We start from the raw sequence: 27521 nt of genomic DNA on the forward strand, positions 1-27521 counted from the left end.
ATTCCTCAGTCACTTTGCATCAATAACCTAATTGGCAAATGTAAGCCTATTACAAAATGTGAAATAAGTAGCTAATGCAATGATAAAATGTTATTGTGCACCTGTCCTACAGAACTATCCATGTATTACATTCTGAAGTCTCTTATTTTTGCCTCCACATTAGTCAGTCAGTCTTTTTTGGCTGGTGGTCACAGACCTATGGTGTCTCTAAGCAACGTCAGTCTTGTCTGTCATTTCGACAGGAAGCTGAGCATCACACATACTGAGACACACACTGTAACTGCAACAGACCACGGCCCCTATGTATGAAGATGAATGATGATATGAACATCTGAAGAAATGCAGACTCCAGTTTCTGAGACCTTGGCCTGTGCAGATCAGAGCACTCAGATCAAAGCAAATGAGAGATTATGATTTTGATAGTAGGTCCAACCCCCCTCTTCCCCCCACCCTTCCAACACCTTGACAGGAGTCAGATCACTAACTCGCTCTGGTCCAGGGCGTTACTTGCGGCTGAGCCTGCCATTATGACAGGCCACCAGCAGTGCAGTGGGCTTGTGTTGGCTAAAAACGTATTTTATTCCTGGCCTCAAGACTGCCACAGGCAGTGCACTTGTTTTTGATCGCAGGTTCAAATTCGGCTTGAAATAAAAACCCTTTTCTGTGGCATATGCAGACTTTTCCCCTGCCTCAAACCAGGCTGGCCATCGAATGCAGCGCTTTTGTTGGCTATATATCAAGGCCATAAGACACTTACTGGTTAGAGTTAGATATAACCATTATTTATTTTTCTTATTTTTATATTTATTTATTTGACTTGTTTCAGTCCAAATATCAATGAAGTGATTTCATTGGTTGAGACCGAAATGAGCCTTCACATGATTCACAATTGACAGTTTTGCCGCGAACATCAGTAGCTAGTTAGCTACATGCCTTTCTTTAGAGAAGGTTCAATCTCTGACTTCTCTAGCTACTTGGCTAGACTTGATCGCATTGTTTGTAATAACATTATTTAGCGGCAATTAGTTATTTAAGACAACGTTATCCTATTCATTTTGACCCATTATCTGGCAGTTTGAATAAAACTAGCAAATTATCTCTGGTGACAGTCAGCTAGCTAGCTAAGCTAAAGTTAGCTAAAGTTAGCTAGCAACCGCGGTAGGAAAGGCAAGAAGGTAGGTTACAATACATTTACTTTCGCTACATTGAAATATGATCAGTTACACAATAAATCAAACCATTCTGGTCTGCATTAATTTTCAGGGTAAAATGACGAGCGTAGACGTGATTTATGAAAATATTCACTTCAGGCACGATCCGAAATGGTCTGTTCGTGTTCGCATGGGTCACCCGGACCAGAGCGGCTTGATGATCTGCGTCGCTTGTGTCATTGAGATGATGGAAAGCAACAACGTTGTCGTATGATTTCTAACTATTGAACATGTTTTATTGACCACATATTGGTATTTCTGCTACAACAGCTAACATGACATGAGCTGCCATCAACCCTTATATGCATTTGGCTACCCCTGTGGTTCCATCATTTGTTTTACTCTGTGAGTGTCCAGGGTATCTTGAAAGTCGCAAATAAAATGTATTATTATTATAATGACATCTCTTGCCCTTCAATAGTCTGTGAGAAAGTCTGTGGCGCTGTCAGGGATCAGTAGGGTCCTGAAGAGCTGTCCTGGGGCTCTGAAGGAGCTGCTACTACAGGACCACAGGGTCTGTCTGCATTTCACAGCGTTTTTACTGGGTAAGAAAGATACACACACACACACACTCAAACAAAGCCTTGCTTTATATCTAACTTTATTTGACTCTCTGTTTTCCGTATAGGGATGCTTCACACAGTAGAGGACCCAGCCACTCTGGAGCAGGCCATACAGGGTAAGAGGAAAGCTTAAATGGCCTGATTATACACACGGCAGCTTGAGAATGCTCACTCTTTACTAACTAAATCATAGTATCTTTGTACTATTGTCTCAACTTTTACCTCATGTCACTACTTTCTATAGCATGACCAGGTTCATTGGCTCTCATCGTCTGGGTTGAAGAGAGATATGGGTTGTTGAGTGCCTCAGCAGAATTGTTAATTAGAGTGTTGCTGGTTATGGAACCCCACAGGACCACTGTGTTGAAGCACTAACAAAATCACTGTGTGCACTGCGCCAGGGTAAAGTGTGAAATGCACAATTTGTTTTCAAAACCGTGTCAATTGAGCCCCATGAATAATGCTATGATAAGTCTCTCTCTCTGTGTCTTGGTTCAGTGCTGGTTCAGCTGCTCTTGGAGTTACAGAGTGAACAGTATGCGCGCTACATCCTGGATGAGATACACACACACACACACAAGTGAGTAATATCACACATACAGGTCTATCACTGTCTCTCTGTTCCAAATTCACTCAGAAACAAAGAGCCAGGAATAAATGCCACATAGAATCTCATGCCTACCCATTGTTTTACACTAAGCTTGTCGATAGACTTGGATTTTCCACTGTTTTGGTCATCACTTTATTGGCTTTGTCTGTTAATATTAACATGTTTGTCTCAGTCCAACACGCCTTTACACCCGCAGATGACCGGGTCTACTACCACACACACACACAATCCAACATCAGTTGGGTTAAGCCAGCTTGTTTGGTAAACAGTTGAAATGTTGGCTCTGTAGTCTGTGTTGTTGTGTCACCTTGGGATACAGTGGAAAGTCTAGTGTAAGCAGCAGGTGGTAGGGCTGTCTGTAGGGTTGACTGGGGATGATAACAGCGGGCTGAGGTGTGGACAAGTCCTCTCACACTACTAGGAAGAAACTTGATTATATTAAAACGGTGGAATAAAGAAGTTGGTGCACCTGTGTTACTGGTGGGAATGGAAGGGTTGTGGACTAACTATCATTGACAGACTGACAGGAATGAAGTGATACTGTACACTAGGAATAGATTGATTTGGTTGGTATGAATTTAGACACAAAAGTGTGTGAAAATGATTGTAGAGCCTCCTCTCTGTCCCATGTCCAGCTGTGTGACCAGTCCAGTGTGAGGGGTTTCCTGCCCACCTTCATCTTCTTGGGGAAGCTGGTAGATGCTGTTCCTTCCCTGCACAGAGCCTGGCCTCCAGCCATGGTGAGACAGTATACCACACCAACACCATCTCTCACTAAGCTCACATTAAAATACTCTTCATCTCCTTTGTGCTACCTATTGAGTGTCTACATTCGTTCACCCTCAATGCGTTCTCTGCCATATTTCTTTTACCACCATTACCTGTGTAATGACCAGGTACTTGGTCGATTAGTAATTTGTATCTTAACTTAGGTCAGGTGGTGCTGGCATATTATTGAGAGGTTTTAGCCTGTTTGGTGGTGACCTGTGTGTGTTATTGTGAATTTGTGTAACGCCCTGGCCATAGAGAGGGGTTTTTTGTTCTTTATTTTGGTTAGGCCAGGGTGTTACATTGGGTGGGCGTTCTATGTTCTGTTTCTATGTGTTTGTATTTCTTTGTTTTGGGCCGTGTGTGGCTCCCAAATCAGGCACAGCTGAAGTTCGTTGCTGTTGATTGGGAGTCACACATAAGTGCATGTTTTTCCGTTGGGGTTTTGTGGGTAATTGTTTCTGTTCGTGTTACTGTGTTTAACGTGACAGGACTGTTTTGGTTGTCTGTTTATTGTTTTGTATTGTATAGTGTCCGTTTTCTCAATTAAATATGACAAACACTAACTCCGCTGCGTTTTGGTCCGCTCTCTCTAAAGGCAACCGTTACAATTTGCGTGTACTGGTTTTATAGTTTGGCCGTGGAAACCTCTTTATCAAAGCTCAGGATCTGCACGTTATTTTACACACGCATGTTTTCTACATAGCTGCTGCTCACACTCCACCTCCCTTCACGTTTCTCTCTGTACTCACCCTATGAAACAAGATGTAGCCGATCTCGCTGCCTCATGTTTTTGAATAGCTGAAATAAAAACCACGCAGCTGCACTAGCAGGGCGCAGTCCCCACACATCGCATTGGAGCAGTCTGCGTTTTGTGTGATGTAGGCTAATCTTTATAGTTCAAATCAAAGTTTATTTGTCACGTGTGCCGAATACAACAGGTGTAGACCTTACAGTGAAATAATTACTTACAGGCTCTAACCAACAGTGCAAAAAAGGTATTAGGTTAACAATAGGTAAGTAAAGAAATAAAAACAACAGTGAAAAATAACAGTAGCGAGGCTATATACTAGAGGTCGACCGATTAATCGGAATGGCCGATTAATTAGGGCCGATTTCAAGTTTTCATAACAATCGCAAATCAGTATTTTTGGACGCCGATTTGGCCGATATTTTTATTTTTTAACCTTTATATAACGAGGCAAGTCAGTTAAGAACACATTCTTATTTTCAATGACGGCCTAGGAACAGTGGGTTAACTGCCTTGTTCAGGGGCAGAACGACAGATTTTTACCTTGTCAGCTCGGGGATTCAATCTTGCAACCTTACGGTTAACTAGTCCAACGCTCTAACCACCTGCTTTACATTGCACTCCACGAGGAGCCTGCCTGTTACGCGAATGCAGTAAGAAGCCAAGGTAAGTTGCTAGCTAGCGTTAAACTTATCTTTATAAAAAACAATCAATCAATCAAACACTAGTTAACTACACATGGTTGATGATATTACTAGTTTATCTAGCCTGTCCTGCGTTGCATATAATCGCTTAGGTACACGTTGCTCCAACCATAAACATCAATGCCTTTATTAAAATCAATACACAAGTATATATTTTTAAACCTGCATATTTAGTTAATATTGCCTTCAAACATGATTTCTTTTAACTAGGGAAAATGTGTCACTTCTCTTGCAAACAGAGTCAGGGTATATGCAGCAGTTTGGGCCGCCTGGCTCGTTGCGAACTGTGAAGACTATTTCTTCCTAACAAATACAGCCGACTTCGCCAAACGGGTGATGATTTAACAAAAGCGCATTTGCGAAAAAAGCACAATCGTTGCACGACTGTACCTAACCATAAACATCAATGCCTTTCTTAAAATCAATACACAGAAGTATATATTTTTAAACCTGCATATTTAGCTAAAAGAAATCCAGGTTAGCAGGCAATATTAACCAGGTGAAATTGTCATTTTGCGTTCATTGCACGCAGTCAGGGTATATGCAACAGTTTGGGCCGCACGCCTGGTAATTATGACATAACGTTGAAGGTTTAGACTTAGGGATGCCACCTGTTAGATAAAATACGGAACGGTTCAGTATTTCACTGACAGGAAAAACGTGTTGTTTTCGACATGATAGTTTCCGGATTCAACCATATTAATGACCTAAGGCTCGTATTTCTGTGTGTTATTATGTTATAATTAAGTCTATGATTTGATAGAGCAGTCTGACTGAGCGGTGGTAGGCAGCAGCAGGCTCATAAGCATTCATTCAAACAGCACTTTCGTGCGTTTTGCCAAAAACCCCGGTACCAATTAATCGGCCGATTTATTTATTATTTTTAATTTGTAATAATGACAATTACAACAACAATGAATGAACACTTATTTTTACTTAATATAATACATAAATAAAATCAATTTAGCCTCAAATAAATAATGAAACATGTTCAATTTGGGTTAAATAATGCAAAAACAAAGTGTTGGAGAAGAAAGTAAAAGTGCAATATGTGCCATGTAAGAAAGCTAACGTTTTAAGTTCCTTGCTCAGAACATGGGAACATATGAAAGCTGGTGGTTCCTTTTAACATGAGTCTACAATATTCCCAGGTAAGAAGTTTTAGGTTGTAGTTATTATAGGAATTATAGGACTATTTCTCTCTATACGATTTGTATTTCATATACCTTTGACTATTGGATGTTCTTATAGGCACTTTAGTATTGCCAGTGTAACAGTATAGCTTCCGTCCCTCTCCTCGCTCCTACCTGGGCTCGAACCAGGAACACATCGACAACAGCCACCCTCGAAGCAGCGTTACCCATGGAGAGCAAGGGGAACAACTACTCCAAGTCTCAGAGCGAGTGACGTTTGAAACGCTATTAGCACGCACCCGCTAACTAGCTAGCCATTTCACATCGGTTACACCAGCCTAATCTTGGGAGTTGACAGGCTTGAAGTCATAAACAGCGCAATGCATTGCGAAGAGCTGCTGGCAAACGCACGAAAGTGCTGTATGAATGAAAGCTTACGAGCCTGCTGGTGCCTACCATCGCTCAGTCAGACTGCTCTATCAAATCATAGACTTAATTATAACATAATAACACACAGAAATACGAGCCTTAGGTCATTAATATGGTCGAATCCGGAAACTATCATCTTGAAAACAAAACGTTTTTTTTTCTTTCAGTGAAATACGGAACCGGTCCATAATTTATTTAACGGGTCCCTAAGTCTAAATATTCCTCTTACATTGCAGAACCTTCAATGGTATGTCATAATTACGTAAAATTCTGGGAAATTAGTTCGCAACGAGCCAGGCAGTGAACGCAAGAGCAGTGACACAATTTCATGTTATCAGGCAATATTAATTAAATATGCAGGTTTAAAAATATATACTTGTGTATTGATTTTAAAGAAAGGCATTGATGTTTATGGTTAGGTACATTGGTGCAACGACAGTGCTTTTTTCGCAAATGCGTGTAACGGTTGTCGTCTGGAATGGAGGACCAAAACACAGCAGGAATGTGGATGCTCATCTTGTATTTTATTTTAAACCAAGAAAACACCAAAATAACAAAATGAAGAACGAACGATCAACAAAACAGTCTTGTCAGGCTCACACACGCAAAACAAGAAACAATCTCCCACAAACACTAAACCAAACAATTACCCATATATAGGACTCGCAATCAGAGGCAACGAGAAAGCACCTGCCTCCAATTGAGAGTCCAACCCCCCATTAACCTACACATAGAAATATACCAACCCAGAAAGAACATAGAAGTACAAAACATAGAACATAAACCAAAACCCGGAAATAATAAATCAAACACCCTACTAAATAAACCACCATCCCGAACCACATAAAACAAATACCCTCTGCCACGTCCTGACCAAACTACAATAACAAATAACCCTTATACTGGTCAGGACGTGACAATGCGCTTGTTAAATCATCACCCGTTTGTCGTAGTAGGCTATGATTCGATGAGAAATTAACAGGCACCGCAGTTAACTAGTGATTATGTTAAGATTGATCATTTTTTATAAGATAAGTTTAATGCTAGCTAGCATTTTACCTTGGCTTCTTGCTGCCCTCGCGTAACAGGTAGTCAGCCTGCCATGCAGGCTCCTCGTGGAGTGCAATGTAAGGCAGGTGGTTAGAGCGTTGGACTAGTAACCAGAAGGTTGCAAAAACGAATCCCCAAATCCCCCCTGAACAAGGCAGTTAACCCCCGTTCCTAGGCCGTCATTGAAAATAAGAATGTGTTCTTAATCTGACTTGCCTAGTTAAATAAAGGTGTAAAAAAAAAAATTAGGCAAATTGGTGGCCAAAAATACCGATTACAGATTGTTATGAAAACTTGAAATCGGCCCTAATTAATCGGCCATTCCGATGAATCGGTCGATCTCTAGTTTTTCTCACCCATCGCCCTTATGTTCTGTCTGTTTCTGCCTTAAGTGTGTTTATGTGTCTATCTCATTTCCTCTCCCCCCACCTCCCTTTTTTCATTCTCTTCCTCTCTCCCCTCCTCGCTCCCCCTCTCTCTCGCTCCTGTGCCCCTGATTGGAGCGGTTGTGCTCCACGCTGCTCTACCCAGACGAGGGTCTGAAGGCCTCAGTCAGGGAGCTGCCCAATCCCTCCCCCCCAGAGACAGGGTGTGGTGTGTGTGCTGCTGATGCAGACCCTGGCCCACGCTTGCTCCTCTCAGCTCACCATCAACTGCCTGGGTGAGAACCATCATATTTAGGGGGGCGGTGCGTATTACCATATAATAAGCGGTAGTATCATATGTGCATGTAACCTAACATTTAGTATGAATCAGTGAATATGGAAGTGTGTTTTCTGTTTGTGCGTCAGGCTTCCTGAAGCAGCTGCTGAAGCTGGGTCAGCTGGTGTCTCTGCTGATGAACAGCCCCTGTGAGCAGATCCGGTCTGATCTGGATCAGAGCCTGGACCAGGACCAAGAGGCCCAGTCCAGCACACAGCTCTCCCTGGAGCGCTGCCCACTGCCACTCATACTCAAAAAGGTTTTCACCAATCTACCACCATTTTTTTGTTAAAATGTGAGAGCTTCTACTGTCTCTACTGCTGCCATCTTTGACTGATTGCATTGAGTGTCTATAAAACGGCAGTGTTTGAAGACATTGTCATGACGACTAGTGTGTGTGTGTGTGTGTGTGTGTGTGTGTCTCTGGTACGCAGTCTGAAGGAGGCCCTGAGGCTGACTAACGTGGAGGTGCAGAGACAGGGCCTGCTGCTGCTCACAGAGATACTGGAGAGGTGAGGCATCAGGTCTGTCTACCTCATACATAACAGCAGAGAGGTGAGGCATCAGGTCTGTCTACCTCGTACATAACAGCAGAGAGGTGAGGCATCAGGTCTGTCTACCTCATACATAACAGCTGGTCTATTTGACATTTTGTGAATGTATCGCAAGTTGTCCTTTACGTTCAGTGAAAGTGACAAGACTGATCTCAGTGCTGACCAAGCACAGAGAAAGGTGTGAGAGAGAGGGGTAATTTGACCTCAGCATCTCGTATTTTTAAATGTATTTTTATTTACAGTTTTTTACAATCGCTAGGACCCATTTCTCAATACTTAGGTCAGTTTTTCAGAACTCTTCACACAATGAGTACAACAGCAGTCTATGTGGGCTAAACTGTGGATCATTTATCATTGCTTCGGCACAAAATGCATTCAATGACTACATCTTTCAATTTTCATTAACTCTTTTCTCACTCAGACACAACCACCACCAAAACTCTATGTACCTACAGGCCAATTTGCACATGTTTACATACTCTTTTCAAAACAGTTAAACTTAAGTTCAAAACCTAAAATAACACAAAATTGAATAAGACATAAATTTGCTACATTCCTACAGTAATACCCTATTGAAATATATTCCAAATCTAAAAAATGAAATACTATCAAAACAATTAGACCAACCACAGCTGATTCCCATTGTAGCTGAACACCTACCCATGTGTTAGTCTTTCAATTACATTACCATCTATACAAAAGGGGAGATCTTATGAATAATGCTGTACTGTAATGTAAACATGGACCCAGACAGAGAGAGAGAAGTGGCTGACAGAGGAAGAAGAGTGTCTGGGAGAGGGAGAGGAGTAGGTACGCGTGGTGGAAGAAGAGTGTCTGGGAGAGGGAGAGGAGTAGGTACGCGTGGTGGAAGAAGACTGGCTGGGAGAGGGAGAGGAGTAGGTACGCGTGGTTGAAGAAGACTGGCTGGGAGAGGGAGAGGAGTAGGTACGCGTGGTGGAAGAAGACTGGCTGGGAGAGGAGTAGGTACGCGTGGTGGAAGAAGACTGGCTGGGAGAGGAGTAGGTACGCGTGGTGGAAGAAGACTGGCTGGGAGAGGGAGAGGAGTAGGTACGCGTGGTGGAAGAAGACTGAGAGGAAGATCAAGAGCTGTAGTCTCAGATGAGATAATTGATCATCTAATAAATCATGGTCTATCAATGAGAGAGGCTGGTCTGAGAGTGCAGCCAAATCTGCACCACTCAACATTGGCATCTATTCTGAGAAATGTCCTGCAAAACAACAGGTAAGATGTGCATTCTGCAAGGGCATCTGACTGAACTGCACATTACAGAAGTAAATTGAGCAAAGCCTCCAAACCTACTTGTGTGTAGTTGTTTTTGTATTTCTGCTTAGGACCCAACGGTTACCTCCTACAGGCAGGAGAGGTAGGATTTTCACTGCTGTGCAGGAAACTGCAATCGTTGATATGGTCATCAGAAATAATGGCATAAAACTCAGAGATTTGGGACGAGTGTTGGCAGACAATGTAAGCATAACAAATATTTCTAGAGTCCTGAAACAACATCAAGTCAGGATGAAGCAGTTGTACACTGTCCCCTTTGAGAGGAACTCTGAACGAGTCAAGCAACTCAGGAACCAATATGCCCAGGTAAGATGACTATAAAATACACAACTGGTTTTGAATAAAACCAAACAGGGCAGGGGCACACAATGGCATGTTTTTAGGTATAATGTAAACTACCGTAACAGCCTAACTCTTATGTTGCCTTGTGGATTTATTTTAGAGAGTCATGGATGAGGCTGGTTTCAACTTGGCCAAAACACGGCGGCGAGGAAAGAATGGGATGGGAAAAGGAGCCACAGTGGATGTCCCGGGCCAGAGGGGTGCCAACATCACAATGTGTGCAGCAGTATCCTCTTGATGGATTTCTGTTACACAAACCACTAATTGGGCCATACAACACCGAGCGTCTCATTTCATTCCTGGGTGACCTCTATGGAAGGGTTGTGCCAGATGAGGAAAGGGTTGCAGTGAGGCCAAATCGACCAACGTTTGTAATTGTATGGGACAACGTGGCATTTCACCACTCAGAGTGGTTTGCAGCCCATCCCAGGATGATGTCACTTTTCGTCCTTCCTTACTCTCTATTCCTCAACCCCGTAGAGAAATGATTTTCCTCATGGAGGTGGAAGGTTTATGACCACCATCCACATGATCAAATGTCCCTCCTGGACGCAATGCATGCTGGATGCCTGGACATATCTGCAGAAGATTGCCAGGGATGGACCAGACATGCCAAAAGATTCTTTCCTATGTGTATTGCCCAAGATGACATAAGATGTGACGTGGATGAGAACCTGTGGCCAAATGCAGAAGACAGGGTTGACTAGTATTGCTACTGTATCTGTATCGGTAGATGGTGTATATACAAATGATTGTATTTTGGAATCACTCAATGCCATAAAATGACATGTTGCATCATGTCTGATCCATTCCTGTAACATATACTGCAGTGAATTCTAAACAACAGAGAGGTCTTGTAAAGGAAACATTGTGTAATGCTACCTGTTGTTAGTGTTGCTTTGGTCGTTGTTTTATGAGTGACAATGTGTGCTTGTTGGGTGACAACCGTTGTTAGTGTTATGGAAGAACGAGTTGATTTGAGACATGTATGAAGTGTTTTGGTAGTTTTAGGGCATTTTGAACGTGACATGAACTGCTGTGCCAATCTGAAAGTTAGTTAGGAGAACTGTGTGAAGAGTTTTGAAAAAGTGACCTAAGTATTGAGAAATGGGTCCTAGCGATTGTAAAAAAAACTAACTAGGCAAGTCAGTTAGAAACGAATTGTTATTTACAATGACGGCCTACAGCCGTGGGTTGTTTCGAGGATCTTCCAGGTTCCTCTGGGCTGTCCAGCGTTGTTGTGGCAACAGCCTGCCTGACCACATCTCTAATGGTGCCATGTGGCTGACATCAGAACAACACTGTGGAGCGTTGTGACAGAGACGGGTCACAGCTGTTTATTATCTATGTGTCTCTCTCCAGGCAGCCTGCGGGGGTGCGTCTGTTCCCCAGCGCTCCAGGGTTTGTGGCCGTGGCAGAGGTGGTGCTCTCAGGAGTCTGCTCCCCCTGTCTGCCACCGCCCTCCTCAGGTACACAGCAGACAGACAGACAGACAGACAGACAGACAGACAGACAGACAGACAGACAGACAGACAGACAGACAGACAGACAGACAGACAGACAGACAGACAGACAGACAGACAGACAGACAGACAGACAGACAGACAGACAGACAGACAGACAGACAGACAGACAGACAGACAGACAGACAGACAGACAGACAGGCTGTGAGCACCACAAACGTGAGCTAAAGAGACATGTTGATTTCCCTCTCTCTACTGTGTGTCTCTGTAGGGTGAAGCACCAGTCCAGCCCAGTACAGTACAAAGACCTGGAGAAGCTGGTGGAAGACATTATTGCTCGGTGCACTGAGCTGCCCTTACCTGCCTCCTCACGGTGCTGAGTGAGTCAGTCTCTGTCCACCTTTGTGTGTCAGCAAGGGGACAACTCCACTTCATTTCAGGAATCACCATTGGAAAGGTTTCTTGTCTGTGTCCCTGTTACTCTCTCTTCCAGGTGAGCCTCAGAGGAGCTGAGCCCAGCAGCCAGGCCTCGAGAGAGGGAGGGTTTCTACTCCAGGCCCTGGTCTGTTTCCATGCCGCCTGCAGGTCAGTGAGGCAAAATGCAATTGCTGCAGTCACAGATAACATTTACCACCCCCCTTATTTTCAGTGTGTTTAATGTGTGTCTGTGTGTTCCAGGTTAGTGGAGCAGTGTTCGTCTGAGCCTGGCCTGATCTGAGCCTGGCCTGATCTGAGCCTGGCCTGATCTGAGCCTGGCCTGATCTGAGCCTGGCCTGATCTGCGCCTGGCCCCATCTGAGCCTGGCCTGATCTGAGCCTGGCCTGATCTGAGCCTGGCCTGAAGGAGAATGGGTTCACAGCTCCATCCAAGCAGGTTCAGGGTCAGGACCCGCTCGAGTCCCTGTGTCTGCTACACTGCTGTGACACTGTTTGCATCCCCACCGTCACAGTGAGCCCTGCCCCGTGTGTGTGTGTGTAGAGGCATTGTGAGCTCACCCCCAGCGCCCAGGTGCTCCAGCACTTCTTCTCCATCCTGTCGTACCAGTTCTCCCTTCTACCCTCCCCCATGCCCCTCTTCGCTGCCAAACTGGGGGAGGCATGTTGTCCGGGGGTAGGGGGATCATTTCTTTCCATCGTTGTTTTTCTCACCCCCAGGTATAATGACCCATGTCTCTGTCCTCCCACCATACCTCCGACTCATCCCCCTCTTCCTCCATTCTTCTTCCTCTCTTCTTTCCAGCATCCTCTGGTTTCTTCAGGCTGGCTCTGGAGCACAAAGCTGTCCTCTGTGCAGGAAACAGGTAACAGGAGAACCTGAGGACACACACACAGACCACTATCACCCCCCAGACAGGTAATTGCTAATGGCGCTGTTATAGTGTGGACTTGTTATTGAGTGGACCCAGTAAAAGTGCCCAGGAACGTGAGAGTTGACACACAGAAGCTTCTTTCACGTCACTTTGTTTCAGTCTGGCCATGAAAGCTCTTCTCTCATCCGTGTATCAGTCTTGTCTGTCTGTGTGCAGAAGAAGAGGAAGCTCACAGGCCAGGCTGGCTGTGTGGTTGTGCTTGAGGTTCACTCACTGTAACTCTCCCTTTTGAGCTGTAATGAAATGCTAAGTCAGAACATTTACTGCACACAGGAGTAGGTTTGATACTATTATTAGATATATTGTATAGAAGATAACATCTACCTTTCTTAGTTGTCCCTCTCTCTCTTTCTTTCACACCCACTCGCTCTTTCTCATCTCACGGTAGAAACCCAGCTCTGAACGCAGTCTGCTGTGGTTTTCTGCAGAGGCTCAGTGTGTCTCTTCTGTCCCAACCAGACCCTGCAGCCAGCATCCTCCCACGAGGTACTGACACAACACTTTAGCCAGGAAAACACAGTAACATTAACGTTTCATGTCACAGTAAAGCACTTTGTAGCACTTAGTCTGTGGAGAAGGACTTTATTATGCAAGGTAACGTGTGGTGTGGATGTCCTGTTTGTGACTGATGCAATTCAGTAATGAACAGGTCTACTGAGAACTGGTGTCAGTGTGTCTGTCTCTCTGTCTGTCTCTCTTACTCTGTCTGTCTCTGTCTGTCTCTCTCTGTCAATTCAATTGACTTTATTGACATGGTAAGTTCATTATTACTTACATTGTCAAAGTATACATATAGAAGAAAAAAATAAATATATATTTATATATAAATAAATGGTGGGACCAACAGCAATAATAGTAGTAGTGGACATGGGATTACCATTAACAACAACTACAACAACAATATTAATCAGAACAACAATACATTAAAGCAGTGGTAGTAGACCAGTGTCAACATGACTGAGAAGACACATGACGTGGTATGAAAGACAAAACAAAACAAGATGGGAAATATTATCCACATTACATTGCACTTTTCACTGGCTGTCCCTCAGGTTGTGGCAGGAGGACACATATTTGGCTGCCAAAACTGCACATTTTGGCTTTTCACCCAATAAATATTTGATTTTTTCTTCATCTTTTATAGTTTCAAATTCTTTGTATTGAATTATAATTTTGGGAAAGAAATATTCTCTTAGGTCTGAGTATTTGTCACAGCGTAATAGGAAATGCAGCACTGTCTCTACCTCTCCCCTGGAGCAGAGTGATCACAGCCTGTCCTCTCTGGGCTGCCAGGTTTGTCTGTGACGACCAGTCTCTATAGCCAGACTGTGCTCACTGAATCTGTACCTAGTCAGTGTTTTCCTCAGTTTTCTATCAGTCACAGTGGTCAGATAGTCTGCCACCAAGTACTGTCTGTTTAGAGGCAAATAGCATTGAAGTTTACTTAGATTTTTTGTGGTGTCTTTCCAATAGGTGATATATTTTTATTTTTGTTTTGTGATGATTTGATTGGGCCAGATTTTCTGTGTGCTGTCCTGAGGCTCTATGGGGTTGGTTTGGGTTTGTGAACTGAGCCTCAGAACCAGCTGGCTGAGGGGACTCTTCTCTTGTTTCATCTCTTGACATTGAAGAGCTGTGTGATGGAATGTTTTGGGGTCACTTGTTTTTATATGGTTGTAAAATGTTATGGCTCTTTTTTCTATTTGAATGAGGAGGGGGTATTGGCCCAATTCTGCTCTACATGCGTTATTTGGAATTTTTCTTTGCACTTGCAATACAGTCTTGTAAAACTCTGCATGCAGTATTTCAGTTGGATGTTTGTCCCATTTGGTGAATTCATTATTAGAGAGTGGACCCCAAACTTCACTGCCATATAGAGCAATTGGTTCTATAAGCGATTGGAAAATCTTGAGCCAGATTATAATTGGAATTTCGATTTTAATGTTCCTTTTAATGGCCTAGAATGCTCTTCTTGCTTTGTCTCTCAGCTCATTCACAGCCATGTGAAAGCTACCTGTGCTGCGGATATGTAGTCCTAGATATGTGTAGTTTTTGGTGTGTTCTAATAGAACTGTGTCCAAATAGAATTTATATTTGTCATCCTGATTTCCGGACCTTTTTGGAATGTCATTATATTTGTTTTTTTTAGGTTAACGGTCAGAGCCCAGGTCTGACAGAACCTGTGAAGATGATCTAGGTGCTGCTGTAACCTCTCTTTAGTGGGAGACAGCAGCACCAGGTCATCTGCGTACAGCAGACACTTGATTTCAGTGTTGTGTAGGGTGATACCAGGTGCTGCCGATTTTTCTAATGTTTTTGCCAATTCATTAATGTAGATGATAAATAGTGTTGGACTTATTGGGCAGCCCTGTTTCACTCCCCGTCCCTGAGAGAAATCTGTTTGCTTGTTGACAATTTTAACTGCACATTTGTTTTTAGTGTACATTGATTTAATAACATCATATGTTTTCCCTCCAATACCACTTTCTATTAGTTTATAAAAAAAATACCTTTGTGCCAAATTGAATCAAATGCTTTCTTGAAATCTACAAAACACGAGTAGATTTTGCCTTTGTTTTGGTTTACTTGTTTGTCAATTAGAGTGTGGTCTGTTGTACGATCATTTTTTAGAAATCCAATCTGGCTTCTGCTCAGGACGTTGTTCGTCAAGGAAAAAAGCAGGGGAACAGAGAAGTTCCTGTGGCACACAACGTTTAACCTGTTGGGGGTAGGGCGCAGTATTTACACGGCTGGATAAAAAACGTACCCGATTTAATCTGGTTATTACTACTGCCCAGAAACTAGAATATGCATATAATTATTGGCTTTGGATAGAAAACACCCTAAAGTTTCTAAAACTGTTTGAATGGTGTCTGTGAGTATAACAGAACTCATATGGCAGGCAAAAACCTGAGAAGATTCTGTATAGGAAGTGCCCTCTCTGACCATTCCTTGAGCTTCTTGACTCTGTTTATTGAAGACTGAGGATCTTTGCTGTAACGTGACACTTCCTACGGCTCCCATAGGCTCTCAGAAGGCGGGAAAAAGCTGAATGATGTAATTCCAGCCACTGGCTGAAACACATTAGCGCTTTTGGCAAGTGCTCTATCAGAGGACAATGGGCTTAGGCGCGTGCACGAGTCGACCCCATGTTTTTATTTTCTTTCGTCTTTGAACCTAAACACAGATTCCCGGTCGGAATATTATCGCTTTTTTACGAGAAAAATGGCATAAAAATTGATTTTAAACAGCGGTTGACATGCTTCGAAGTACAGTAATGGAATATTTAGAACATTTTTGTCACGAAATGCGTCGTGCGCGTCACCCTTCTTTACCATTCGGATAGTGTCTTGAACGCACGAACAAAACAGAGGATATTTGAACATAACTATGGATTATTTTGAACCAAACCAACATTTGTTATTGAAGTAGAAGTCCTGGGAGTGCATTCTGACGAAGACAGCAAAGGTAATAACATTTTTCTTATAGTAAATCTGATTTTGGTGAGTGCTAAACTTGGTGGGTGTCTAAATAGCTAGCCCTGTGATGCCGGGCTATCTACTGAGAATATTGCAAAATGTGCTTTCACCGAAAAGCTATTTTAAAATCGGACATAGCGAGTGCATAGAGGAGTTCTGTATCTATAATTCTTAAAATAATTGTTATGTTTTTTGTGAACGTTTATCGTGAGTAATTTAGTAAATTCACCGGAAGTTTGCGGGGGTATGCTAGTTCTGAACGTCACATGCTAATGTAAAAAGCTGGTTTTTGATATAAATATGAACTTGATTGAACAAAACATGCATGTATTGTATAACATAATGTCCTAGGGTTGTCATCTGATGAAGATCATCAAAGGTTAGTGCTGCATTTAGCTGTGGTTTGGGTTTATGTGACATTATATGCTAGCTTGAAAAATGGGTGTCTGATTATTTCTGGCTGGGTACTCTGCTGACATAATCTAATGTTTTGTTTTCGTTGTAAAGCCTTTTTGAAATCTGACAGTGTGGTTAGATTAACGAGAGTCTTGTCTTTAAAATGGTGTAAAATAGTCATATGTTTGAGAAATTGAAGTAATAGCATTTCTAAGGTATTTGAATAACGCGCCACGGGATTCAACTGGCTGTTGAGTAGGTGGGACGATTTCGTCCCGCCGTAATCAGGCAGTCCCGAAGGCACAATACAAACAAGTGGGAAAACACGCACCAACGTAGTCGCCACCCACAGGGAATAAATTGTTCACACGGAGGAGAAACCTCGACTCCACAAACAAAGCCTCGTAAGCACACGGAGGCTGTTCTGTGGGTTGGGGAGGAGGGGTGCAGCAGGCAGGGCTGGGGAAGCCTGGCTGGTTGAGCTGGGCTCCTCTGCTGTGTGAGGGCAGGTCATAGAGTGGTGATCTAGCTGCTCCTGCAGCCTGTCCTCTGTTCTCTTTCTCTCCTGCAGCCTGTCCTCTGTTCTCTTTCTCTCCTGCAGCCTGTCCTCTGTTCTCTTTCTCTCCTGCAGCCTGTCCTCTGTTCTCTTTCTCTCCTGCAGCCTGTCCTCTGTTCTCTTTCTCTCCTGCAGCCTGTCCTCTGTTCTCTTTCTCTCCTGCAGCCTGTCCTCTGTTCTCTTTCTCTCCTGCAGCCTGTCCTCTGTTCTCTTTCTCTCCTGCAGCCTGTCCTCTGTTCTCTTTCTCTCCTGCAGCCTGTCCTCTGTTCTCTTTCTCTCCTGCAGCCTGTCCTCTGTTCTCTTTCTCTCCTGCAGCCTGTCCTCTGTTCTCTTTCTCTCCTGCAGTCTGTCCTCTGTTCTCTTTCTCGCCTGCAGCCTGTCCTCTGTTCTCTTTCTCTCCTGCAGCCTGTCCTCTGTTCTCTTTCTCTCCTGCAGCCTGTCCTCTGTTCTCTTTCTCTCCTGCAGCCTGTCCTCTGTTCTCTTTCTCTCCTGCAGCCTGTCCTCTGTTCTCTTTCTCGCCTGCAGCCTGTCCTCTGTTCTCTTTCTCTTTCTCTCCTGCAGCCTGTCCTCTGTTCTCTTTCTCTCCTGCAGCCTGTCCTCTGTTCTCTTTCTCTCCTGCAGCCTGTCCTCCTGTCCTCTGTTCTCTTTCTCTCCTGCAGCCTGTCCTCTGTTCTCTTTCTCGCCTGCAGCCTGTCCTCTGTTCTCTTTCTCCTGCAGCTCCTCTCTTAGTGTGGTCAGATCGTTATTACTGCTCTGCCTGTCTTTTTGGAGCTCTCTCACCTCCTTTGTTAGATCAGCCAGCTCTCTCTTGAGTCCGTCTCTCTCTTGCTGAACCTCTTTCAGCTGTTTTGCAAGGCTACTGTCCTGCTCTGTCCTCACCTTGGTTAGGAGCTCCTCTAAGGTCTGGTTGATGTTAACACCTTGGTTAGGAGCTCCTCTAAGGTCTGGTTGATGTTAACACCTTGGTTAGGAGCTCCTCTAAGGTCTGGTTGATGTTAACACCTTGGTTAGGAGCTCCTCTAAGGTCTGGTTGATGTTAACACCTTGGTTAGGAGCTCCTCTAAGGTCTGGTTGATGTTAACACCTTGGTTAGGAGCTCCTCTAAGGTCTGGTTGATGTTAACACCTTGGTTAGGAGCTCCTCTAAGGTCTGGTTGATGTTAACACCTTGGTTAGGAGCTCCTCTAAGGTCTGGTTGATGTTAACACCTTGGTTAGGAGCTCCTCTAAGGTGAGGATGTCTGGTCTCTCCCTGAGCAGGAACACCTCCCCCTCCAGTCTGGTGAACTCCTCCCTCATGGCAGCCATGATGGTGAGGAGGGCCTGAGCCTGTTCTGCACTGAGGGGTCGCTCTCCTCCTGGGGCGTGTCCTCCACTATGGTGGGAAGAGAGGTGCTGGATGTGCCTTTTTGGGTGGGGATAGTAGGGGTGAGGGTGGTGCTGGTGGAGTTTGTCTTGTGGGAGGGCGTGTCACTGGTGGTGTCCTTCTCTCTCTCCGCTCTCTCCTTAATGGTCTGAAAGTCTGTTTCAAACAGCCTAATGTTACCTGGCACCATGACAGTCCCAGTCTGTTTCAAACAGCCTGATGTTACCTGGCACCATGACAGTCCCAGTCTGTTTCAAACAGCCTAATGTTACCTGGCACCATGACAGTCCCAGTCTGTTTCAAACAGCCTAATGTTACCTGGCACCATGACAGTCCCAGTCTGTTTCAAACAGCCTAATGTTACCTGGCACCATGACAGTCCCAGTCTGTTTCAAACAGCCTAATGTTACCTGGCACCATGACAGTCCCAGTCTGTTTCAAACAGCCTAATGTTACCTGGCACCATGACAGTCCGTCTGTTTCAAACAGCCTAATGTTACCTGGCACCATGACAGTCCCAGTCTGTTTCAAACAGCCTAATGTTACCTGGCACCATGACAGTCCCAGTCTGTTACCTGACACCATGACAGTCCCAGTCTGTTACCTGGCACCATGACAGTCCCAGTCTGTTTCAAACAGCCTAGTGTTACCTGGCACCATGACAGTCCCAGTCTGTTTCATACAGCCTAATGTTACCTGGCACCATGACAGTCCCAGTCTGTTTCAAACAGCCTAATGTTACCTGGCACCATGACAGTCCGTCTGTTTCAAACAGCCTAATGTTACCTGGCACCATGACAGTCCGTCTGTTTCAAACAGCCTAATGTTACCTGGCACCATGACAGTCCGTCTGTTTCAAACAGCCTAATGTTACCTGGCACCATGACAGTCCGTCTGTTTCAAACAGCCTAATGTTACCTGGCACCATGACAGTCCGTCTGTTTCAAACAGCCTGATGTTACCTGGCACCATGACAGTCCCAGTCTGTTTCAAACAGCCTGATGTTACCTGGCACCATGACAGTCCCAGTCTGTTTCAAACAGCCTGATGTTACCTGGCACCATGACAGTCCCAGTCTGTTTCAAACAGCCTGATTTTACCTGGCACCATGACAGTCCCAGTCTGTTTCATACAGCCTAATGTTACCTGGCACCATGACAGTCCCAGTCTGTTTCAAACAGCCTGATGTTACCTGGCACCATGACAGTCCCAGTCTGTTTCAAACAGCCTAATGTTACCTGGCACCATGACAGTCCCAGTCTGTTTCAAACAGCCTAATGTTACCTGGCACCATGACAGTCCCAGTCTGTTTCAAACAGCCTAATGTTACCTGGCACCATGACAGTCCCAGTCTGTTTCATACAGCCTAATGTTACCTGGCACCATGACAGTCCCAGTCTGTTTCAAACAGCCTAATGTTACCTGGCACCATGACAGTCCCAGTCTGTTTCATACAGCCTAATGTTACCTGGCACCATGACAGTCCGTCTGTTTCAAACAGCCTAATGTTACCTGGCACCATGACAGTCCCAGTCTGTTTCAAACAGCCTAATGTTACCTGGCACCATGACAGTCCCAGTCTGTTTCAAACAGCCTAATGTTACCTGGCACCATGACAGTCCCAGTCTGTTTCAAACAGCCTAATGTTACCTGGCACCATGACAGTCCCAGTCTGTTTCAAACAGCCTAGTGTTACCTGGCACCATGACAGTCCCAGTCTGTTTCATACAGCCTAATGTTACCTGGCACCATGACAGTCCATCTGTTTCAAACAGCCTAATGTTACTTGGCACCATGACAGTCCCAGTCTGTTTCATACAGCCTAATGTTACCTGGCACCATGACAGTCCCAGTCTGTTTCAAACAGCCTAATGTTACCTGGCACCATGACAGTCCCAGTCTGTTTCAAACAGCCTGATGTTACCTGGCACCATGACAGTCCGTCTGTTTCAAACAGCCTAATGTTACCTGGCACCATGACAGTCCCAGTCTGTTTCATACAGCCTAATGTTACCTGGCACCATGACAGTCCCAGTCTGTTTCAAACAGCCTGGCACCATTACATTTACATTTACATTTAAGTCAGTTAGCAGACGCTCTTATCCAGAGCGACTTACAAATTGGTGCATTCACCTTATGATATCCAGTGGAACAACCACTTTACAATAGTGCATCTAAATCTTTTAAGGGGGGGGGGGGGGGGGGGTTAGAAGGATTACTTTATCCTATCCTAGGTATTCCTTAAAGAGGTGGGGTTTCAGGTGTCTCCGGAAGGTGGTGATTGACTCCGCTGTCCTGGCGTCGTGAGGGAGCTTGTTCCACCATTGGGGTCCCAGAGCAGTGAACAGTTTTGACTGGGCTGAGCGGGAACTGTGCTTCCTCAGAGGTAGGGGGGCCAGCAGGCCAGAGGTGGATGAACGCAGTGCCCTTGTTTGGGTGTAGGGCCTGATCATAGCCTGAAGGTATGGAGGTGCCGTTCCCTTCACAGCTCCGTAGGCAATCACCATGGTCTTGTAGCGGATGCGAGCTTCAACTGGAAGCCAGTGGAGAGAGCGGAGGAGCGGGGTGACGTGAGAGAACTTGGGAAGGTTGAACACCAGACGGGCTGCGGCGTTCTGGATGAGTTGTAGGGGTTTAATGGCACAGGCAGGGAGCCCAGCCAACAGCGAGTTGCAGTAATCCAGACGGGAGATGACAAGTGCCTGGATTAGGACCTGCGCCGCTTCCTGTGTGAGGCAGGGTCGTACTCTGCGAATGTTGTAGAGCATGAACCTACAGGATCGGGTCACCGCCTTGATGTTAGTGGAGAACGACAGGGTGTTGTCCAGAATCACGCCAAGGTTCTTAGCACTCTGGGAGGAGGACACAAGGGAGTTGTCAACCGTGATGGCGAGATCATGGAACGGGCAGTCCTTCCCCGGGAGGAAGAGCAGCTCCGTCTTGCCGAAGTTCAGCTTGAGGTGGTGATCCGTCATCCACACTGATATGTCTGCCAGACATGCAGAGATGTGATTCGCCGCCTGGTTATCAGAAGGGGGAAAGGAGAAGATTAATTGTGTGTCGTCTGCATAGCAATGATAGGAGAGACCATGTGAGGATATGACAGAGCCAAGTGACTTGGTGTATAGCGAGAATAGGAGAGGGCCTAGAACAGAGCCCTGGGGGACACCAGTGGTGAGAGCGCATGGTGCGGAGACAGATTCTCGCCACGCCACCTGGTAGGAGCGACCTGTCAGGTAGGACGCAATCCAAGCGTGGGCCGCGCCGGAGATGCCCAACTCGGAGAGGGTGGAGAGGAGGATCTGATGGTTCACAGTATCAAAGGCAGCAGATAGGTCTAGAAGGATGAGAGCAGAGGAGAGAGAGTTAGCTTTAGCAGTGCGGAGAGCCTCCGTGACACAGAGAAGAGCAGTCTCAGTTGAATGCCCAGTCTTGAAACCTGACTGATTAGGATCAAGAAGGTCATTCTGAGAGAGATAGCAGGAGAGCTGGCCAAGGACGGCACGTTCAAGAGTTTTGGAGAGAAAAGAAAGAAGGGATACTGGTCTGTAGTTGTTGACATCGGAGGGATCGAGTGTAGGTTTTTTCAGAAGGGGTGCAACTCTCGCTCTCTTGAAGACGGAAGGGACGTAGCCAGCGGTCAAGGATGAGTTGATGAGCGAGGTGAGGTAGGGGAGAAGGTCTCCGGAAATGGTCTGGAGAAGAGAGGAGGGGATAGGGTCAAGTGGGCAGGTTGTTGGGCGGCCGGCCGTCACAAGACGCGAGATTTCATCTGGAGAGAGAGGGGAGAAAGAGGTCAAAGCACAGGGTAGGGCAATGTGAGCAGGACCAGCGGTGTCGTTTGACTTAGCAAACGAGGATCGGATATCGTCAACCTTCTTTTCAAAATGGTTGACGAAGTCATCCGCAGAGAGGGAGGAGGGGGGGGGGGGAGGGGGAGGAGGATTCAGGAGGGAGGAGAAGGTAGCAAAGAGCTTCCTAGGGTTAGAGGCAGATGCTTGGAATTTAGAGTGGTAGAAAGTGGTTTAGCAGCAGAGACAGAAGAGGAGAATGTAGAGAGGAGGGAGTGAAAGGATGCCAGGTCCGCAGGGAGGCGAGTTTTCCTCCATTTCCGCTCGGCTGCCCGGAGCCCTGTTCTGTACCATGACAGTCCCAGTCTGTTTCATACAGCCTAATGTTACCTGGCACCATGACAGTCCCAGTCTCTTTCAAACAGCCTAATGTTACCTGGCACCATGACAGTCCCAGTCTCTTTCAAACAGCCTAATGTTACCTGGCACCATGACAGTCCCAGTCTGTTACCTGGCACCATGACAGTCCCAGTCTGTTTCAAACAGCCTAATGTTATCTGGCACCATGACAGTCCCAGTCCCAGAGGTTGATTGTTACCATGGTGCTGTCAGGGTCGTCTGTCTCTTTGATTTTCAGCTTCCACCCATTACAGATTCCCTCTTTCTTTATGGATGGGTAGTGAGAGCAGACTGCTGAGCGCCATGCATTTGGCTGGTCAGTGAGGAAGATGAGATTACTCACATCACCATTTTATAGAGGTCTGCGAAAAGGGTTTCTGGCCTCCCCTTTAGTAGTGTCTGTTTAAAAGCTTTCCTCGTTGTGTCATTTTTGTCTTCTGGAGGGTAGAGAATGGATTCGGCGCTGAGGGGGAGTGGGGACATGGTACCTGTGGGCTCTGCTACTACAGCTGCTGCTGCTGTGTTCCGCTGCCCTGTTGTCATAGCAACCGGTTTGTTTGTCTGCTGCTGTTGCTAGCTAGCGCTAATTTAGTTCAAAAACCAGCAAAAAGAGTGACAAATCTTCACACCAAAAAACAGAAGATATGTTTAAAGTTAGTCCGTGCTCCTTTTTGGTTTACTCACTCAGTTTGGTCGTTTGATGTAATTGTATTAACTCCCCTTGCTAGGTTTGTTCTAGCTCGTTTCTTCTGGCTAGCTTGTTAGTCTGTTGGCTAGGTCTTTGTTGTGTAGCTAGCTAGCTAGCTAGAGTCAAAACTTCTTAACTTGAGGCGCAAAGTTACTTTTTCTATTCTGAATGAATAGAGTTGTTGTTCATCACTTCTTGTCTGGAATCCTTTTTCGATTAGTGTTTATCTCATTCTAAAAACAAAAAAATATGAATATATCAGGAGCTCATGTTGAGCATAACTCTCTCTCTCTCTGTCGCTCTCTCTCTCGCCCTCTCTCTCTTTCTCCCTCTCTCCCTTCCTCTGTCTCTCTCGCCCTCTCTCTCTTTCTCCCTCTCTCCCTTCCTCTGTCTCTCTCGCCCCTCTCTCTCTCTTCTGTCCTCTCTCACCTCTCTTTCTCCCTCTCTCCATTCCTGTCTCTCTCTCACCTCTGTCTCTCTCTCTCTCTCTCTATCACCTCTCTCCTCTCTCGCTCTCTCTTCTCTCTATCACCTCTCTCTTTCTCCCTCTATCCCTTCTTCTGTCTCTCTCTCACCTCTCTCTCTCTCTGTCTCTCTCTCTCTGTCTTTCTCTCTGTCTCTGTCTCTCTCTCTGTCTCTCTCTCTCTCTGAGTGTCTCTCTGTGTTTCTATTTCTCTCTGTCTCTGTCTCTCTCTCTCTCTGTTCCCCAGACTGTGAGGAGATAGAGGCTGTGTTGAGGTCCAGCCTGCCCTCTCTGTGTTGTCGTGTGTGTGAGTGGCCCTCTCTGCTGTGAGTCCCCAGGGCCTCAATGTGACCCTGCTGGCCCCAGGGCCACTCAGTACTGTCTGCTCACATTGCTGCACCTGGCCCTGCAGCATGGAGACAGGTACTTGGGGACATGTAGACACTGGCACAGTTGTATGGTTATTAACGACACAGCATTGCTTTGAAAGATGTCTGTTTACTGCGGCCAGTGATTTACATAGCATGGGAGGGTTATGTATGTGAGTGTGTGTATACACTGAGTGTACAAAACATGAACAACACCTGCTCTTTCCATGACATACTGACCAGGTGAAAGCTATGATCCCTTATTGATGTCACTTGTTAAATCCACTTCAATCAGTGTAGATGAAGGGGAGGGGACAGGTTAAAGAAGGATTTTTAAGCCTTGAGGCATGGATTGTGTATGTGTGCCAGTCAGAGGTTCAAGGGCCAAGACAAAAGATTTAAGTGCCTTTGAATGGGGTATGGTAGTAGGTGCCAGGCGCCCTGGTTTGAATGTGTCAAGAACTGCAACGCTGCTGGGTTTTTCACATTCAACAGTTTCCCGTGTTTGTCAAGGATAGTCCACCACCCAAAGGACATCCAGCCAACTTGACACAACTGTGGGAAGCATTGGTGTCAACATGGGCCAGCATCCCTGTGGAACGCTTTTGACACCTTGTAGAGTCCATGCCCTGACTAATGGAAGCTGTTCTGAAAAAAGGGCGCAACCCAATATTAGGAAGGTGTTCATAATGTTTTGTACACTCTGTGTGTGTGTGTGTGTGTGTGTGTGTGTGTGTGTGTGTGTGTGTGTGTGTGTGTGTGTGTGTGTGTGGTGTGTGTGTGTGTGTGTGTGTGTGTGTGTGTGAGCATCATAAAACTTTGTGTGTGTGTACCAGGCTGCTCCCTGACTCCACGGTGTTCTCCTGTGTGGTGACTCTGCTGTGCTCGGTGCAGGAGTAGGGAGACTCTGCCCTGCCTCCCTGTGTGCTCAGGTCTGCCCTCTACCTGCTGTCTGTCACACAGGACAAGAGCCCTGACCTGGACTGGGTAAGTCAACTCATTTCAATACCATGATAATAGTGGGCTGCTGGCACTCTAACAACATGTAATAAATTGCAGAAGGGTTGTTCATTCCTTGGAGAATTTAACTGAAGTTATGTAGTTATAGTCAATGAAATAGAATCCCACTTTGGTGCAAAAGGCTCCAACTAACACTCTTCATTCTTGGAACTCGGTTATGGAGTTACATCAACGATATATACCTTTCTTTTTGAAAGCTGGGTATTAATGATACCGAAAGAGAGAGAGTTTTCCCTTTTATGTCCACAACAGTGCTAACACAACTCTAGTCCTTCCCTTTGACGCGTACGATCACGTATTTGTGATTGTTGATGGTTGGTCCCTGCAGCGTATGATCTCAAATATGTGACTGGAACAGTAGCAACAGAACGTATGACGCAACAAACACGTCTAAACAGCATTGTTGTCTGAACAGCATCTATATATTTTATGGTACTGATGGAAAATAAGCGTCTTAAACTTTATTCCTCAATTTGACCTTTTATTGTAAAAGATAAATGCGAACTTCGTCTTCCAAGTATCACACGGAACACATCCACAGCCAAACTCATTCCATAAACCAGTCTAAATAACAGGTTGTGCTGATGTACTACATCTCTGGTGAGCACGAGAGACTAATGTAATGTTGTTTAGAAAAGAAATGCGTGTCAACAAAGCTAACAGCAGCTAAATTCTTTATGATGGCAGCCATGTTTTATGTTTGACTTGGCAAAAACTCTCTAATCCCAGAATGCCATTCACTATAAGACGCAAATAAACAAAGTCAAAGATGACTGCGCTCATTGCCAGAAAAATATGAACTTAGTTTAGCCACTTTTCAGCATATTACAAATCGTCAATGTACTTGTTACAGTATATACAAGAATCGGAGCACATGACTTGACAAGCCGTTTACCGTTTTTGACAAATCACAAAGTAAATAAAATGTTTTCACCTCACAGATCATCACACCAAATACAAGACTACTGCCTAGCCTAACCATAGCGAGAAAGCTAAACAGGGATGAAACTATTTTAGGGGGGTTTGTGGGGGGGGGGGTAATTTCATTTATGGGGGTTTTTCAAGTTCATTGGGGAAAAGTATTGTGGGGGGATATGATGCAGGAAATATTACTATGTGTAAGGACTGACCCTGGAGTCGAGAAGCAGGTACGGGGAGTCAAACATTTAATGAGTAACAGACAAGGCACAAGACAGAAACAGCTTCAGCACACGGGTAACAAAACAACATACAAATGTTAATGAGGAAGGGGGGAACAGAGCTGGAGGACAGACAGATATAGGGAAGGAAATAACAGGTGATTGAGTCCAGGTGAGTCCAAATGATCGCTGATGCGTGTGATGAGGGAAGCAGGTGTCCGTAATGATGGTGGCAGGAGTGCGTAATGCTGGGAAGACCAGCGCCCTCGAGCGCCAGGGGGAAGAGCGGGAGCAGGCGTGACAGTACCCGGCGTCCCACTTGGGCGAGCCTCATAGGCCGGCCAAGGCACGGGCACTGTACAAGCCGGCTGGGTGTAAAAATCTTGATGAACCGGTAGAGGTGTGGGAGCCTGGCGAGCCGGCTGAGGCATAGGAGCCTGATGATCCGGCTGAGGCGTGAAAGCCTGCTGATCCCGCCGGAACATGGGAGCCTGATGAGCCGGCTGAAGCGTTGACGCCTGGCGATCCGGCTGAGGCCTGACATGGGATGGGAGCCTGCCGAGCCAACCGGGGCAAGGAAACCTCTCGAGCCAGCTAGGGCGGGGTAGCCCAACGAGCTGGCTTAGGCACCCCCGGTTCCATCGGCAGCAGCCCCTGGACCCAACGTCACCACCAACCGAAACGACTGCACTCCCCGACGCTTCGTTTGATGGCTTCCGCATTCTTTAAGGACTGACGCTGGAGTCGAGAAGCAGGTACGGGGAGTCAAACATTTAATGAGTAACAGACAAGGCACAAGACAGAAACAGCTTCAGCACACGGGTAACAAAACAACATACGAACGTTAATGAGGAAGGGGGGAACAGAGCTGGAGGACAGACAGATATAGGGAAGGAATTAACAGGT

At 45.5% G+C, this 27521-nt stretch overlaps 1 protein-coding gene across 2 annotated transcripts; it reads left to right on the forward strand.

Annotated features, from left to right (window-relative positions):
* The first annotated feature begins 901 nt into the window (after positions 1-901).
* Positions 902-25437, forward strand: LOC106601216 (meiosis inhibitor protein 1). 2 transcript variants are annotated; one of them, XM_082971413.1, is made up of 15 exons: positions 902-1175; positions 1311-1756; positions 1840-1890; positions 2273-2354; positions 3020-3124; positions 7751-7880; positions 8011-8180; positions 8356-8433; positions 11483-11589; positions 11855-12168; positions 12262-12693; positions 12823-12883; positions 13341-13438; positions 24336-24511; positions 25293-25437. In XM_082971413.1, exons 11-14 carry the CDS (start codon positions 12681-12683, stop codon positions 24416-24418), a joined length of 255 nt encoding a protein of 84 aa, XP_082827539.1. In that variant the 5' UTR covers positions 902-1175; positions 1311-1756; positions 1840-1890; positions 2273-2354; positions 3020-3124; positions 7751-7880; positions 8011-8180; positions 8356-8433; positions 11483-11589; positions 11855-12168; positions 12262-12680; the 3' UTR covers positions 24419-24511; positions 25293-25437. The 2 variants fall into 2 exon arrangements, 1 of the variants encoding a protein (XP_082827539.1); XR_014387353.1 differs by having other exon boundaries at positions 12823-13438; positions 25351-25437.
* The last annotated feature ends 2084 nt before the right edge of the window (positions 25438-27521 follow it).

Source organism: Salmo salar, chromosome 03 (genome assembly GCF_965601325.2).
Source record: "Salmo salar chromosome 03, fSalSal1, whole genome shotgun sequence".
Taxonomy (NCBI): domain Eukaryota; kingdom Metazoa; phylum Chordata; class Actinopteri; order Salmoniformes; family Salmonidae; genus Salmo; species Salmo salar.

Bases quoted from the DNA above. Each gene is read 5' to 3' on its own strand.
- LOC106601216 (XM_082971413.1), top strand. The intron at 12,884-13,340 runs GTAACAGGAGAA...ATCTCACGGTAG, and splicing joins GTCCTCTGTGCAGGAAACAG to AAACCCAGCTCTGAACGCAG. The intron at 13,439-24,335 runs GTACTGACACAA...TCTGTTCCCCAG, and splicing joins AGCCAGCATCCTCCCACGAG to ACTGTGAGGAGATAGAGGCT.